Below are 16304 nucleotides of genomic sequence, written 5' to 3' on the forward strand. Positions count from 1 at the left end.
AACAAAACTTTCAAAAACATAATAGAGATAATAGTGAAATAAATGGTCCATATGTAATACGTAGCTCTTTTATTTACAATAAAATATATTTATATTACAACTCTTAGGCTAGTGTATGCTATGTCAATATAATATTAAGTGCAGACTGCACATATCACTTGACCGACTGTCGGCTCTCACGCTACATACTAGCTATTATTATCTAGACACTACTTAAATATACAGTCATATTTAACACAAAACATTTATAAATACGTGCATATTTTTTTATAGAAGAATATAAACATGATCTAAATACGTAAATACATTTTTAGATAAAATATAATTATGAATAAATTACTTACAAAATTTTGACATTTACCAAATTGATGGTAGCTTCACAAATTCTGAATAAGTAACAATTAGTTTATCAGATAGAATTTTCTCAAACAAAATATGTTTTTGATGTCACTATCTATAAAGTAGATAATAATCCGCTACTTATCAGCAATTTAATATTGCCTACAATTCAACCAAAAGTGTATAATATATCTATTTGCAGATATCTTACAAAAGAAAGCAATTAAAAGTTGTTTTGTCTAGTAGTATAAGAGTAAATAAACGACTAATTACAAATTTTATTACCAATCGATCTATCTATAATACTATTAATTCATGATTCATATGACTGTATTTTCAAGCATGATTTATATCTATTTATTTATATGTAACAAGTTTATTTCTAGGTCCTGCTTAACAGTAAATGTTGAGGTGGATGCAACAGCAATTTTATTTAGTTATTTGGTGAATAAATTATAGTAAAATTCTTGAAGATAAAATTATGATCAGTTGTATGAAATGGTAAGTCTGGTTCTAACTTGATTTGAGTCAATGTACAATACATAATACTCTCTAACTAATAAGCGTCGTATAAGGTCTGATTAGTGATACAGTATTTTGTCAATTTTAATCAATTTTGAAACTGTATAAACGTGAAGTAGACTATATAACTTCAGAGCTTAGACAACGTTTATCATTAAGACAAATATTTTGTTTTGATTGGTTTTAAATCTATTCGAGATAATTTATCTAGGGAATATTATTGCTACCATGAAACTTGGAAGATTATTATGATTTTTTTGGATCAAATTCGTTAGTTATTTTCCAAATATTTAAAAGGACGGGTCGAAACACCAACAATTAATTTATCATTTTTTATATAATTTAACAATGTTTCAGAAATAAGTGATTTTCGCAAATTTGTAGTTGTAAATTCAACGATTTATGTTAAAAGTTGATTATCTATAATGAAATCGAATTATTACAAACTGTGTTCTATTTCAGACAGACTATAATGACTTGAGAACTAAGGCGATTTTCGTCACGATTAGAATAACGGCTTTTCTTTACTCGCGTTCTATGTAGAAGCTAGCGACGAGATGTGACGCTAAAATAAACAATGAAATCTATATATTGCACATACGCATTATCTCGTATCACGTAGTTTGTAGAACAACGATACAGTCCGTGGGCGGGATTCACCGGCTCTTCGCATTTCATCACGTTATGTCGAATTTGTCGTAGGGCACCATGCAGTGGCGTAACTAGGAGGCCAGTGGCAAATTTATCGAATGGGCCCCTCCCTTCCAATACAAAAAGCTGAAATGTATGATAAATAATAAATGTTGGGAGTTGGGATCGTCCTCTGATCGGGGGCCTCTTCCGGCTGGGGGTCTGTGGCATTTTGCCGCTTTGCTGCCCTGTAGTTACGTCACTGGCACCATGCCCGCTGTGGTGTGACAGTGGGAGGAGCGCTAGTCGGGTGAGCGCGGCGGGTCGGTGCTGAAGTAGGGCGCGGCGTGCGGCTGCAGCAGCGTGCGGCACACGGAGCACACTCGTGCGGGCGCCCGGCGCGGCCCGGACTGCACCACGTGTGACACACACGAGCCGCAGAAGATGCGCCCGCAGTGACGACAGTGCACCTGCACACACGGTTTTTCATTATTAATTTCCCAACATGACACAACAGCGAATATTACGTGGAGAGGCAGTTTAGAACCAGGAGACGGACATAGAAAACATTTTATCCCGATCGGGCGCTTTTGTACCTGGTGAAAGAACAGACTTGTAGCTCGATTCTGTACACTCGATACTAACGTCACGCTATCGAGTATTATACATTGCTATATGTAGAGCTACTCGTTAAAAAACCGGCAACAATCCGGCAGAGAATCGCGAGCTATTGAATATCGAAAACTTGACATTTAACGTGAATAAAAAAAAACACCATTCGTTCTGAAAATTTGTTCTTTAAACTAAATTTTATTAGTAATACTTGTGTATAAACTAAATTTTAAACATATTATATAGGGGATAAAAAATAATCATAAAAGATATTATTCTCATAAATAACGATTATAGTCTACGTTAAACCGTATTAGTAAAAACAAATCAATAATATAATATACGAATATGATAATTAATGTTGTTCAACGAAACATTATCAACACAAAAAAAGAATAGGCGTCTTTTTTTTGCCTACGTTAAAGCTGGCAAAGGAAACAATACCTATTCAGCCTCGTCTTCCTAAAAATATCCAATATAGATTACTTGAATAATTTATTTAAATTAAAAATAGAAAGAATATTTTATTTCGAAATTCGAATTTCGTCGATACTCGATATTTGTACAGAATCGCGCTACTGAACAGACCAGAATTGTTTTTGTAAAATTATATTTAAAAACGGAACGGGTTTTTTGGAGAGAACAAAAACATGAACGGAGCTGCGCCGCGGGTCAGCTAGTTTTATTTAAATAAGAACATAGGATTTTTCCGTAGTAACTGTGTGAGCAACACACGGATACGCTCTCTATTCCATTAATTCTATAATATGACAGACATTCGTACGGATTCCTAGATTGCTACAACAAGTCAAATTAAAAAAATCATATGAATCATTATTTCTTGTAAAAAAAACCTGTTTTCAAATCACCACTTACAATTACACACACAATTTAGATGTTCTCATTGTTGATCGGAAGTAAGCAAACGAGTATGTGGCGATCAACCACCACGACAATGATCACCTCGCCTGGTCGGAGGATCCTCCCTTTGTGTTGGAGGAACATGATCACCTCGTTCCTCCACAGTGGTGACCCCGACGTGATCATTGTCGTGGTGGTTGATCGCCACAAGTACAAACGTACCTTTTTCTTAATGTTAGGTAGATGCGTGTGGCAGGAGGGGCAGTCGTGCACGTCGTCCTCGTGCTGCCACCGCACCTCCGTGTCCGCCTCGCGGATACGTTGTAGCTGCACCTACGGAACAATATGACATTAGCATTTAACATACATATTATTATATAAAATAGTCGACAGTTAGCGGTAGTTTATTGGCATTTTATGTATCACCACACTAAATGCCACATGGCTAGGACTAAATTAATGATACCTTAGTTTAGACAACAACAATTTCATTTACTGAAGATTGTTTGCATAATTACTTGCGTCTAGAATGGAGCTGAACGGAATAGAGCGATGATTGGAAATTTTGAACGCTGTGATTGGTCAATTTACGATCCGCTTCAATTGAAAACGCTCCAATTGGCAGCCTATGGCATAGAGTAAGATCTTGTATTGTTATAGCAAGTTGTACATACCTGTAGCGACTGCGAGAGCCTCACGAAGTCCTGCTGCACCTTCTCACTGTTGTCGAGCTCCTGCTGCAGCACGGACACGCGGCCGCGCAGCTCGTGGCTCTCGATCATGTCTTATAGCAAGTTGTACATACCTGTAGCGACTGCGAGAGCCTCACGAAGTCCTGCTGCACCTTCTCACTGTTGTCGAGCTCCTGCTGCAGCACGGACACGCGGCCGCGCAGCTCGTGGCTCTCGATCATGTCTTATAGCAAGTTGTACATACCTGTAGCGACTGCGAGAGCCTCACGAAGTCCTGCTGCACCTTCTCACTGTTGTCGAGCTCCTGCTGCAGCACGGACACGCGGCCGCGCAGCTCGTGGCTCTCGATCATGTCTTATAGCAAGTTGTACATACCTGTAGCGACTGCGAGAGCCTCACGAAGTCCTGCTGCACCTTCTCACTGTTGTCGAGCTCCTGCTGCAGCACGGACACGCGGCCGCGCAGCTCGTGGCTCTCGATCATGTCTTATAGCAAGTTGTACATACCTGTAGCGACTGCGAGAGCCTCACGAAGTCCTGCTGCACCTTCTCACTGTTGTCGAGCTCCTGCTGCAGCACGGACACGCGGCCGCGCAGCTCGTGGCTCTCGATCATGTCTTATAGCAAGTTGTACATACCTGTAGCGACTGCGAGAGCCTCACGAAGTCCTGCTGCACCTTCTCACTGTTGTCGAGCTCCTGCTGCAGCACGGACACGCGGCCGCGCAGCTCGTGGCTCTCGATCATGTCTTATAGCAAGTTGTACATACCTGTAGCGACTGCGAGAGCCTCACGAAGTCCTGCTGCACCTTCTCACTGTTGTCGAGCTCCTGCTGCAGCACGGACACGCGGCCGCGCAGCTCGTGGCTCTCGATCATGTCTTATAGCAAGTTGTACATACCTGTAGCGACTGCGAGAGCCTCACGAAGTCCTGCTGCACCTTCTCACTGTTGTCGAGCTCCTGCTGCAGCACGGACACGCGGCCGCGCAGCTCGTGGCTCTCGATCATGTCTTATAGCAAGTTGTACATACCTGTAGCGACTGCGAGAGCCTCACGAAGTCCTGCTGCACCTTCTCACTGTTGTCGAGCTCCTGCTGCAGCACGGACACGCGGCCGCGCAGCTCGTGGCTCTCGATCATGTCTTATAGCAAGTTGTACATACCTGTAGCGACTGCGAGAGCCTCACGAAGTCCTGCTGCACCTTCTCACTGTTGTCGAGCTCCTGCTGCAGCACGGACACGCGGCCGCGCAGCTCGTGGCTCTCGATCATGTCTTATAGCAAGTTGTACATACCTGTAGCGACTGCGAGAGCCTCACGAAGTCCTGCTGCACCTTCTCACTGTTGTCGAGCTCCTGCTGCAGCACGGACACGCGGCCGCGCAGCTCGTGGCTCTCGATCATGTCTTATAGCAAGTTGTACATACCTGTAGCGACTGCGAGAGCCTCACGAAGTCCTGCTGCACCTTCTCACTGTTGTCGAGCTCCTGCTGCAGCACGGACACGCGGCCGCGCAGCTCGTGGCTCTCGATCATGTCTTATAGCAAGTTGTACATACCTGTAGCGACTGCGAGAGCCTCACGAAGTCCTGCTGCACCTTCTCACTGTTGTCGAGCTCCTGCTGCAGCACGGACACGCGGCCGCGCAGCTCGTGGCTCTCGATCATGTCTTATAGCAAGTTGTACATACCTGTAGCGACTGCGAGAGCCTCACGAAGTCCTGCTGCACCTTCTCACTGTTGTCGAGCTCCTGCTGCAGCACGGACACGCGGCCGCGCAGCTCGTGGCTCTCGATCATGTCTTATAGCAAGTTGTACATACCTGTAGCGACTGCGAGAGCCTCACGAAGTCCTGCTGCACCTTCTCACTGTTGTCGAGCTCCTGCTGCAGCACGGACACGCGGCCGCGCAGCTCGTGGCTCTCGATCATGTCTTATAGCAAGTTGTACATACCTGTAGCGACTGCGAGAGCCTCACGAAGTCCTGCTGCACCTTCTCACTGTTGTCGAGCTCCTGCTGCAGCACGGACACGCGGCCGCGCAGCTCGTGGCTCTCGATCATGTCTTATAGCAAGTTGTACATACCTGTAGCGACTGCGAGAGCCTCACGAAGTCCTGCTGCACCTTCTCACTGTTGTCGAGCTCCTGCTGCAGCACGGACACGCGGCCGCGCAGCTCGTGGCTCTCGATCATGTCTTATAGCAAGTTGTACATACCTGTAGCGACTGCGAGAGCCTCACGAAGTCCTGCTGCACCTTCTCACTGTTGTCGAGCTCCTGCTGCAGCACGGACACGCGGCCGCGCAGCTCGTGGCTCTCGCCCTGCAGCCGCCGCTTGTCCTCCAGCAAGCTCTCGATCATGTCGTTGGAGTGACGCAGTTTGTCACCCAACTCTTTCATCTGCTCACGTTCCGTTTGCAGACGGTCGAGTTCTTTGCTGTAGGGAACAGAAATATCAATAACCAGAAATCCCAATGACAACAAAGGAAAGAGCGCACGCCGCGGTCGTCTGTGAGACGGCGCGCTCTTCGCTCACGTTTTATTCGCGGGCGCCGACAGATGAGCGCGACGCGCGCTCTTTCTTTTGTTGTTTCACGCGCGAAAAAATGTGTGTGTAAAGGCACCTATTCCTAACAAGAAAATCTCGTCCAAAAATTATAAGACATTAATTAATCTCTTGACCATATTTTCTATATTGGTCTAACAAAACCACGCAACACAAAGGAAGGTCTGCAAGTTCATATAACTAAGTAACATAGTCCACGTACCGTGCGGCCGCCAGTCTCTGCCTCAGGTCGTTCATCTGCGCCTCCTGCTGGTGGAACAGCGTGCCCTGCTCCAGCAGCTGGTTCCTGAGCTCGCGCTCTGACTCCACCGCCTCCTCGCGACCGATCTGACAGAAGATCAGCTGCTCGCGCAAACATAGGATGTGTTCTTGCAACTCCTAGGGAACAAAAACAAAAATTATATGATAACTATATACAGGGTGTTAGGCAGACGGCTGTCCAAACGATACAGGCTTACTGCCGACGCGATCGTAGCATTCAACTTAAATTATAACCTTGGAGATAATAATGTTATACTTAAAAGTATTAAAATTGGGCTTTTTGTACTACACCGGGCTAAGTTGGGGATTTGTACATACATATTTACAAACAAATTAAAAGGGAAATTAACTGAAGAAGTTTTTAGGAAAGTTGAAGATTATCTTTTAAGAAGAGATTACCAGCAGCCAATGCGGATCGTTTAAAACCCAATTTATTTGTGTACTATCGAACCAACTGAATCATGACCCATTTTGCCGATAATTCGCTTGACACCGTCAAAACAGTAAGAATTTCATCTTTATCGTCAAAGTTGCACTTAGGACATTTTAAACACGCATACGACTGTGTTATGATGTATTACGACTACAATCAACTTTGACCTTTGTTATTACAGTACGTAGATACGTTTTCGATAAATCACTCTTAATTTGAATCTAGAACGTAAATAGTTTAAACTCTTTTCACTACGAAAAAACCTATTTGTGTCAAATATCGAATAGCACGTCATTTAGAAATCTGTGAAATGATTAGGGTAACCACTATAGTCATTGCCCATCATACAGTGATTGCCAATGTTAAGGAATTTTATACGTTTATTTTAATTTCTAAAGTAACCAGTTCAAATTAATTGCGATATATGTCACTTTTAGAATATTGGTAACATTTTTATTTTCTAGAACTCATGTCCGACGTTTGTGCGACAGGTGTGTAGTTCGAAAAGAAAAAGTAAGTTTGTTGCAATATTTGTTAAGGATAACACATTTGAATTAACAGTATTCGCTAGTATTTCTGGTTTTAGAGTTTATGTCAATGTTTTACTAAATAAAGATACTATTGACCAAAATTGTGTATCAATTCCTTAACCGGGTAATAACTATGCTGGTTACCCTATATTATTTAAATTTTTATAGTTACATTATTTCCTATAATGGCCGAATAAACCATGTCCTGAGTGGGTATCGAACCCACCCCTGACGCGTCGCAGTCGTAACATCAACCTACTACGCCACGGAGCCTGTTGAAAACGATAGCAAAGCATTATTGTATTGGCGCACAAAATATTTGTCGCAATAATGATAGATAACAAATTCATCACCAAGGAAACGTAGGTTCAAGCCAATTTCAACCTACGCGTATATAGAAGTGTTTTATAAAATGAGCACATGGTGGGTCATGATTCAGTTTGTTCGATAGTACCTGTTAAAAATACACTTACGGACTTTTATGCACTTACTTCTACATTGTCGGGTAGGTCAATAATGTCGTTCTGCATCTCCGCTGCCTTCTTCGTGTACTGTCCTATCAACATCGCGTTGTCTCGCTCTAAACTGTTGGAACAAACAAGAAACTATTTATACACCACAGTATCGAATTCTAACTGGCATTAAGTTAGACGCAGAAGCTAAATGTGTTCTCTAAAGCAAAAGGTAAAATCAAAGTCAAATCATTTACTTTGCCTTTAAACTTTAAGCCATTGAGACGTTTTTGACAGTGCCCTTTTTGCCCAGATCTCAGAGTCGAAGTTATGTCAACGACTGTTGCATCACAAAAGGCAAAATCAAAGTCAAATCATTTATTCATTAAGGTCAAATGCTGTTGCGATAGTCAATGATACAGAAAGTGAATTTACCGCCAGTTCGGAAGGTAAGGCCAATGATAAGAGCTGATAAGAATATCCTGGCCACACTTTTTAATCGCCAAATGGTTTTAACAATATTTCTATTATGTATAAATTATTGATGATGTAAGGAGTTGCTGCCAACGCTAGCGACAACAGAGAGATATGGAATCTAGACAATTTATTGGTTGTGAATGTTACAAACCTGTCGAGTTTTTTATGTAGTGTCTCTCGTTCCACGGTGAGCTCGGTGACGGAGAGCAGTGCGCGCTGGGAGGCCTGCTCGGCGGCCTTGGCGCGCTCGTCCAGCGCTCCCCGCAGCTCCTGCACGGCCGCCTGCAGCTGCTGCAGCGTCAGCCCACTGGCGCCGCGCTCCGACTGCCAGGATCTAACCGTCTCGTCGTGCAGGGAACGAACGCCTTCTAACTCCTCGGTCGCCTGGACGAATGAGATTGAAGTGAAGGGTTATTGTATACAATTAAAGAAATCTATGCATGCCTATGTATCTATTGCCGATTGTCAACGAGAATTTAAGATTTGTTTGTATCGGGATTGCTGTTCCCTTTTCAGATGTTGTGAACTATTAATTTGTGAGTCATTTCTATAACGGATACGTGCACGTATACGTACACGTGCAGTCACTGAGAGCACGACAAAAAAAAACAATTCCCTATTACATTACTGACCAGTTTCATGACAAGCATCTAACATTTTAGAGCTATTTACACAAACCCTCATCCCTAAAAAATAGCAGGTACTGAATAAGGAATAGGTTAGGTATTAAACCATAGCTGCCCAAAAAAATTATGCCTAAAGAGCGTATTACATATTTACCTGTTTCAGTGCGACTTGCAGTGTATTAACTCTCTCCCTGGCGGCGTCTGCTTTAGCCTGCTCGGAGACCAGTTGCTTCTCATAGTTGGCACACATGTCACACTGCCGCCCCACCTCCTGCTCCGACCGACCGTCACCGCTTGCCGCTGATGAGGAGGCTTTCGCTTTCTAAGACGAAATACACAAGATAAAACATAATATATTAAGTTTTGACATCGTTTGAAAATATTTTTTTATTTTTAACTGTTACTTTGTCAAAGTTGTGTCCAAGTAGCTAGCTAATAGCTGAGTCCAGATTAAGCGAGCAACCCCGCGAGGCAATATCACAGTCTCGCTCATTTCGATTTTAAAGAAAAGAGACTGATATACTGCCTAGCGAGGCTGCTCGCTTAGTCTGGACCCGGCTATTAGTATAATGTAGATTAAATTTGACTCTTAAACAACCAGCACAAATCCTTAATTATCAAATAACTTGCAATTATATTATTATTTCCTGTGTTTTAATAGGCCTGGGTTTAATAGGATCATTGTAGTTAGTTGGTGGATAATCTAATAAGCATATCTTACCGCCAGCGCATCTTGTAGCTGTGCGTCAGTTTCTCTTAGTTTGTTCTTCAGCGCTGATATTTCCATTTCTAGAGGTTGGATTATTGACTTGAGCAGTTCACTGTCTTCTACATTCTACGAAAAACAAAAGCATATTTACTATTTTATCCTATGTACAACACCAATTCGCGTTCGTGTGATAAGCACAGGATTCGGTAATAAACTCAAAAAAATAAACTTAAACGGCACAGACTGTTTAATTTGGTAAAATTCTCTAATAAGGTAGTTAGAATTTCATAAAAATATGTGAAGTTATGAGAGGCTTATAAAGAGTTTTGTTTCTTTCACTCCTTAGCGAAATGAAAAAGAGAAAACATATTATAATAGTTTTATAACTAAAATAGGTTTATAGTGTGTTTATAAATAAGAGGGTTAAACTTTAAAACTATTATTACCTACATTAATATCTCAATAACATTACATATTAACACCATTAACATTTATTACTAATAATACATCATCATATTCTCTCTCTCTCTACTCGTGTACATACCTTCCTGGGCGGCGGTTGCTCCTCAGCATCAGCGCCAAGTTTCCGTGCGATGGAGCGCACGAAGGTGGCGGGCGCCAGCGACACCTCCTGCCACACAGCGCGCGCGTTCAATAGCGGACTTATATCCATATTTATTACATTCACTGATTTTCTAGACATTTTTCAACTTATTGTGGCAAATAAATAAAGGCAACCCATTAATTTCCTACTGCTGGGCATGGGTCTCCTCCCGTAATGAGGGAGGGGTTAGGCCTTGAATCCACGCTGGCCAAGTGATATCATCATTTAGTTAAGAGTGGATTATTGTAGCTTAATTTGTATTGACTTTGAAACTAACTAACGTATTTGCAAAGAAACAATCATTTAGATAAAACAGGATTGTTATTTATTTATCGCATGGTTAGTGGTCACCCTATTGTCAAAGTTGTTTAAGCCTGTAGGCCGATGACATGGCTTAACGACTGTTATCTTAATTGACAACAGCTGGGACCGACTTTTAGCTTGTCTAACTTGCAGAGAGGATTAAAACCGCACAAATGCACTTTTATTATGAAAAACTATCGTCATTAACAACAAAATTATGTTGTATCACTAATTAAAAGATTTATCACAGATATATTTAATAACTGCGCTATAAAATAACTCCGTATATAACACACAGTATGCCACAACTGAATTAGAACTAGTTGGTACCCGAGTGATGGAACAAACAGGTTATTTTCCCAACACACTTTCCTTATAATAATTGAGGTAAAATTCTACCATGAGAAACTATTATGTATGGATTTTATACAATATATTATAACTGGTATATGATCACGACTTCATCAAAGTTTTTAGGGTTCCTTAGTTAAAGGATAAAACGGGATACTGTTACTAAGTATGCATTGTCCGTTTGTCCGTCACGAGGCTGTATCTCATGAACCGTGAGAGCGAGAAAAATGAAATTTTCATAAATGATGTACAAAAAATACTAAGAATAGAAAAAAAGGGTTTCTATGCAAATGTATACTTGTGAAAAGGCACTTTTCGATTATTTTTACGTTGAAAATGTTTTCTTTTCCAAATCAGTTTAATCGTTTCAAGATAAATTTGTTAAACACACTTTCACATTTATAATATTATTTAAGCTTACATTTATACACATCGGAACACTACTATAAAAATATAATTGAAAAAAAAAAGAAATTTAAACTATTATAGTCTCAATTTAAGACCTGAATTTACAAAAAACATCAAACATTGAAAGATCGTATAAAAATTAATATTTTTTATATAAAATCGATTAACGTGTTTAGTCGTGAACAAGTGATTATAAACTTGCATATAAGGATAAAGTGAGTGCATGTAATAACTTGAGTCATTGTATCGCACTAGAACTACTAGTATGGTAATTTTGTGATAATACGCTGATAGCGATGCTACAAGAAACTGTAAAGGTAGCTGACTTAGACTTAATTTTACCATAGTGTTACTCAATTTTATTACTATTGTTTCAGTTCCTTGTATTAACAGCCATTCTATATATGATATTTGTATAAAATATAAAATTCTTACGTCACAGTTTTCGTTACCATACTCCTCCGAAACGGCTTGATCGATTCTCATGAAATTTTGTGAGCATGTTGAGTAAGACTGTGAATCGGCCAACATCCATTTTTCATACGCCATAATTAAAAAAAATATATATATGGCGATACGTTTGCCGGGTCAGCTAGTTTGTATATAAATTGCGTGTTATATAATTTATATATTTCCTAATTTGACACGAGGTAATAAAACAGTATTGTTTTGAAAACAAAGTGCTAATACGTCGTACGACGTTACGTTTTTTTTCGCGTTTTAACTCAATCGCGTTAAAAGTACGGAACGATTCTGATGGAACTTGGCAATAACCCTTTTGTACCATTATAACATACTCTTTAGAAATACAGTCTACGCGGACGGATTCGTTAGTAAATATTACTATAAATATTAAGAAAGTGAATTTTAGACCTAACCAGTGAATTTTAGGCCATAACGTAATACAAAAATAACATAGAAATACATAATATCACCCCTTTTTTCCCATAGGGGTAGGCAGGGACCAAACAACGCATAATATACAAATACAAAAAGAATAATAACAAATTATAATGTACCATAGTCCCTATTATTCACCACAGTGCCTACACTCTTACATCGATAAGCTACATTACCATACTGATAACATACACGCGACTACTAGCGACATCTGTACCCCGTCGTGTTTACTTTAACACAGGTGCGTTTAAAACATACAACTAATATTTATTTAGTAAATATGTAGAATATATAATTATGTATTGATTGTAAAGACATGTGGTTTTGAGTGTTCTTTCAATGACTTTTGTAAGATTGATATTGAAAATGTAATAGCGTAGCGTTTCTTGAGTCTCTGCCTATGTTTATGAGAAAAAAGCGTTTTTAAATATGCATGTAATTTTATTTTAGTACGATTGGATGATAAGCTTGTTTGAGGACTTAATTACAACCATTTGACCGTCATGTATAGCCATTGGTCACGCGAAAGACTGTCCTAGGACTCTCTGTAACAGATCTCCCTTCAAGAAATTGATTTAGACTATGGTAGACCCTTGAAAGTTTCTAGATATAGGTATTTGTCGATAATTCAAATCCTGCTAGTATTCTTAACATTTCTAACTCCTGTTTAATTTGGACAGCAGTTATTTATACTACAATTTAAATCAAATTTTGGTAAAATCGTTTTATTATGCCAAATTACTTAAAATCTAATTTCACAAAGATATGTCCAAAAATAACGTTTAAAGTTTACTTTTACGAGTTAGCATAGTTAAAAAAGCTGTTGTCGATTTAGTAATTACTTTTTCATTTAATAATATTGATGTTTCATACCTGTTGTTGTTGCCTCATCTGGTTGAGATGTTGCTCCAACTCTAGGTTTCTGGTGCGCAGGCGCCGCACCTCTTCCGTGCCCGACGATGACGCCTCCACCGTTTCTGTTCAATGTAAAACATTTATTAATTAACCTTTTCACTCTTTACTTCTTACAATAATCTCATTCTCTCATTCCTTCTTTTTTCGCTAAAGGATCGTATGGTTAATGGGCATCTTCGCTACAGCTTGTTGCTGTATTTACATACAGCATGAAGGCGGCCTAGAGTCCAACCAAATATTGGATAATAACTTTACACTGTGTCTGACTATCCCAGCCTGCAAGTGTGTGAAAAACGGTAAAAATATTATTGCATTTGTAACTCATTCCTTGTTTTGTAGTTGTAGTGTAAAAACATGGCAAAATACGCAGATAGTTTATTTTTTGTATGTATAAGACCTTGAACAGAAAAAATTATACCAAATAATAAAAAAAAAATATTAAAGCTTTACCAGTGGCCCCCCAGCCCAAACAAAACGATTGTAACATGGTGCACTCACTAATATACCATAAAACATAATAATCCGATTAACATATTATTATAACATACCAATGTTGTTCCACGATAAACATATTATTTTCCTAATTTATTTATTTAATTAGTTTGATAACTACAGTTGTTTTTAGAGGTTAGTTATCAGTACTGTACTTTTTCCTGTTTAAGTGGTTGTATACCATAAATAAAAAACCATTATAGTTTATGAAATATTTAACAAAACTGAAAAATAAATTGTGTTAATCTTTCTAGGCATTTTGTTAAAAAATCTTTTTACCTTGTTGTAAATCATTTTGTATAAAACTTCCTGACTGATGGATAATGACAGCTGAAACTACTGAGCGTAGAAAATTAAATCTTGGTATGAAGATTATTTATGAAGTATAGAGAAGCTCTAAATGAAGATTTTGGCGAATTCCTCCCCCAATAAGGTGAAATGCAACACCCGCAAAGGTGAGTGTGTAAAAGTTCGCTATATAATGATTTTTTAGTTGATTGTTTTCAGGGCACTTTAAAAGTCCATAGTGGACAAGGTAAGTTTGAAATACTTTGGTCTATATACTAATGTTTTAATCCTTACATAAAATCTGAGCCCCTGATTTACAATTGCACATATTATTATTTAGAACTCCTGTGGTTTAAGCAGTAGCTTATTTATACAATTCTTGCTTCATAAGCTAACAATCTAATCATTACTCAAACCTAGAAAAGTGCTATTAGATCATTTGTATTTTAACCTTTGGTAGAGTATACTCATTGCTAGGTTAGTCCTGTTACCTGTTCCAATATGCAACAATAGACTCACCATATTTACTTGAGACATTATTATAAACAGTGAAAAGTATGTGTATTTTACGTTTGCCTAAAATATCATGTTAATTTGTATTTACATACCACTGACAAGCATCTGCAAGCTCTGTATCTCAGACTTCTGGTTCTCACTGAGGGTCTGCAGCTGCTGCAGCTCCGCCCTCAGGCTCATCACCTCTGACTCCAGCTGCTCTTTGTCCTGCAACATCTTGCGCATGTCCTCTGCAAAGATTAGATAATGCTGATGAGATTTATGAACATATTCAAGAGTTTTAATGGGACTTTTGTGAATAATGGTAAGATATTTTTGGTTATTGTATTTGTAATATGTAAACAATCAATTTTAAGGATTTTCTTGACTTTAATAATGCAATCAAAAAATAATGATTGAAGATGAAATTTGCTGCACTATGAAACAATAACATTAAATTGATCATATTTTTTATTTGATATCTCATTACATGGGAATTTGTGTGATTATTTTCAGATGAATACAAACACAGTAGCTATATCCTGCTATGCTAAAATGCACATGATAAGAGATATCTACATTGAAAGAGCCATGGATGACATCCAAAATACATTATGATAAACCACCACCATTTTAGATAAGTATCTAAATATTGTTTATAATTATTATTTTATCAAAACATGATGTTCTGCTAAATTAATACAATAATATTTGTTCACAATCACAGGATGCACATTCTGTATGGACATAAAACAATAGATTGAGTTGTTAATATTGGTATATTGTTGTGATAGGAATGCTTATAAGAATGTGTGAAACATTTGATAGTAAGAAAGTGTGTATAACAATAGTAATGAGCAAATGAACAATAAATAATCCAGAAATTATATAACAATAGATCAATAAGTGTGAAAAGATTGTGTAATATGTCATGCAGAAACAATGCTGTAATAAAATGATGTCAGTCAGTGAAACATAGCAACAAGACCCACTACCACATGTTATGATCAAACAACTTGGTGAATATTAACCAGCACGGCTGTACACGACGACATAACGTCCGAACTACATCATGAGTTAGTAAATAACGCAACAACTAACTGTACAATGCACCTGCATACGAAAACAACAACGAAAAGTTAGTCTGTGGATAAAACGTACATTCTCGCAGTTATTACACTAGTAGCATGCTGTCAAACCAACCAGAGCCAAGTCTACACATCACCCGCACGACCTACACCACTCTTAACAACCTACGAACCTTCTTTTTGCAAGAACAATTCTTTCATTTTCGCACGTTGAACGTTAAACTCTTCTTCGAGCGACCGCCTCGCTTGGTCCGGCGCCGGGCCGTTGCTCTCTCCTGCGGCCTCCACTTGAAACAGAAACACCGTTCAGCGCCTCCGCGGAACACATTAGAGCCTGAATTACCAAACAATTGAACAAAATAACACACCTTTCACAGACTCCGTTGTTTCACTTGACATGGTGGACTGGCTGTCCATTCGGATTACTGAACGCTAAAACAATATTATTCGTCGAGTTATTTGCATGATCACACAAATTTACTACTTTAAAAGTTCAAAATTTAAGAATAATAGTGAAAAAGATGAAATCACGAAAACTATTTGACGTTTCTATATTGACGTTTCTGACGAGTTGTGTTGACAGATTAAAAAAACATTAGTTGCGTTCAGAAAATATATTTTTGTTAAAATCTTATTCATAATCAGAAAACTGTAATGATTTATTAGAACTAACGTCAATTTTAACTTGGGGGATTTCGTATAAGCTTTAATTTCGGTTTTCATCTACAAACTTAGTTTTCTAGCGTGATCGAAATTAT

At 39.0% G+C, this 16304-nt stretch overlaps 1 protein-coding gene across 1 annotated transcript; it reads right to left on the reverse strand.

The window, feature by feature from the left end:
* Positions 1-52: 52 nt before the first annotated feature.
* Rbpn-5 (Rab GTPase-binding effector protein rabaptin-5) lies at positions 53-16125 on the reverse strand. The gene is made up of 13 exons (XM_076122250.1): positions 15915-16125; positions 15720-15833; positions 14572-14709; positions 13142-13245; positions 10247-10333; positions 9715-9828; positions 9148-9315; positions 8519-8751; positions 7930-8023; positions 6417-6592; positions 5866-6085; positions 3187-3297; positions 53-1961 (listed from the first exon to the last, which is right to left on the reverse strand). The coding sequence occupies exons 1-13, from the start codon at positions 15961-15963 to the stop codon at positions 1794-1796; spliced, it is 1776 nt and encodes a 591-aa protein (XP_075978365.1). The 5' UTR covers positions 15964-16125; the 3' UTR covers positions 53-1793.
* Between the last annotated feature and the right edge of the window lie 179 nt (positions 16126-16304).

The sequence above is a fragment of the Anticarsia gemmatalis genome, chromosome 13 (genome assembly GCF_050436995.1).
Source record: "Anticarsia gemmatalis isolate Benzon Research Colony breed Stoneville strain chromosome 13, ilAntGemm2 primary, whole genome shotgun sequence".
Taxonomy (NCBI): Eukaryota; Metazoa; Arthropoda; class Insecta; order Lepidoptera; family Erebidae; genus Anticarsia; species Anticarsia gemmatalis.

Excerpts from the sequence above, each read along its gene's own strand:
- Rbpn-5 (XM_076122250.1), bottom strand. The coding sequence starts at position 15,963 with ATGGACAGCCAGTCCACCATGTCAAGTGAAACAACGGAGTCTGTGAAA. Across the intron at positions 9,829-10,246 it reads AGCAACCGCCGCCCAGGAAG|AATGTAGAAGACAGTGAACT; the intron begins GTATGTACACGA and ends TGTTTTTCGTAG. Across the intron at positions 6,593-7,929 it reads ACCTACCCGACAATGTAGAA|GAGTTGCAAGAACACATCCT; the intron begins GTAAGTGCATAA and ends TTTGTTCCCTAG.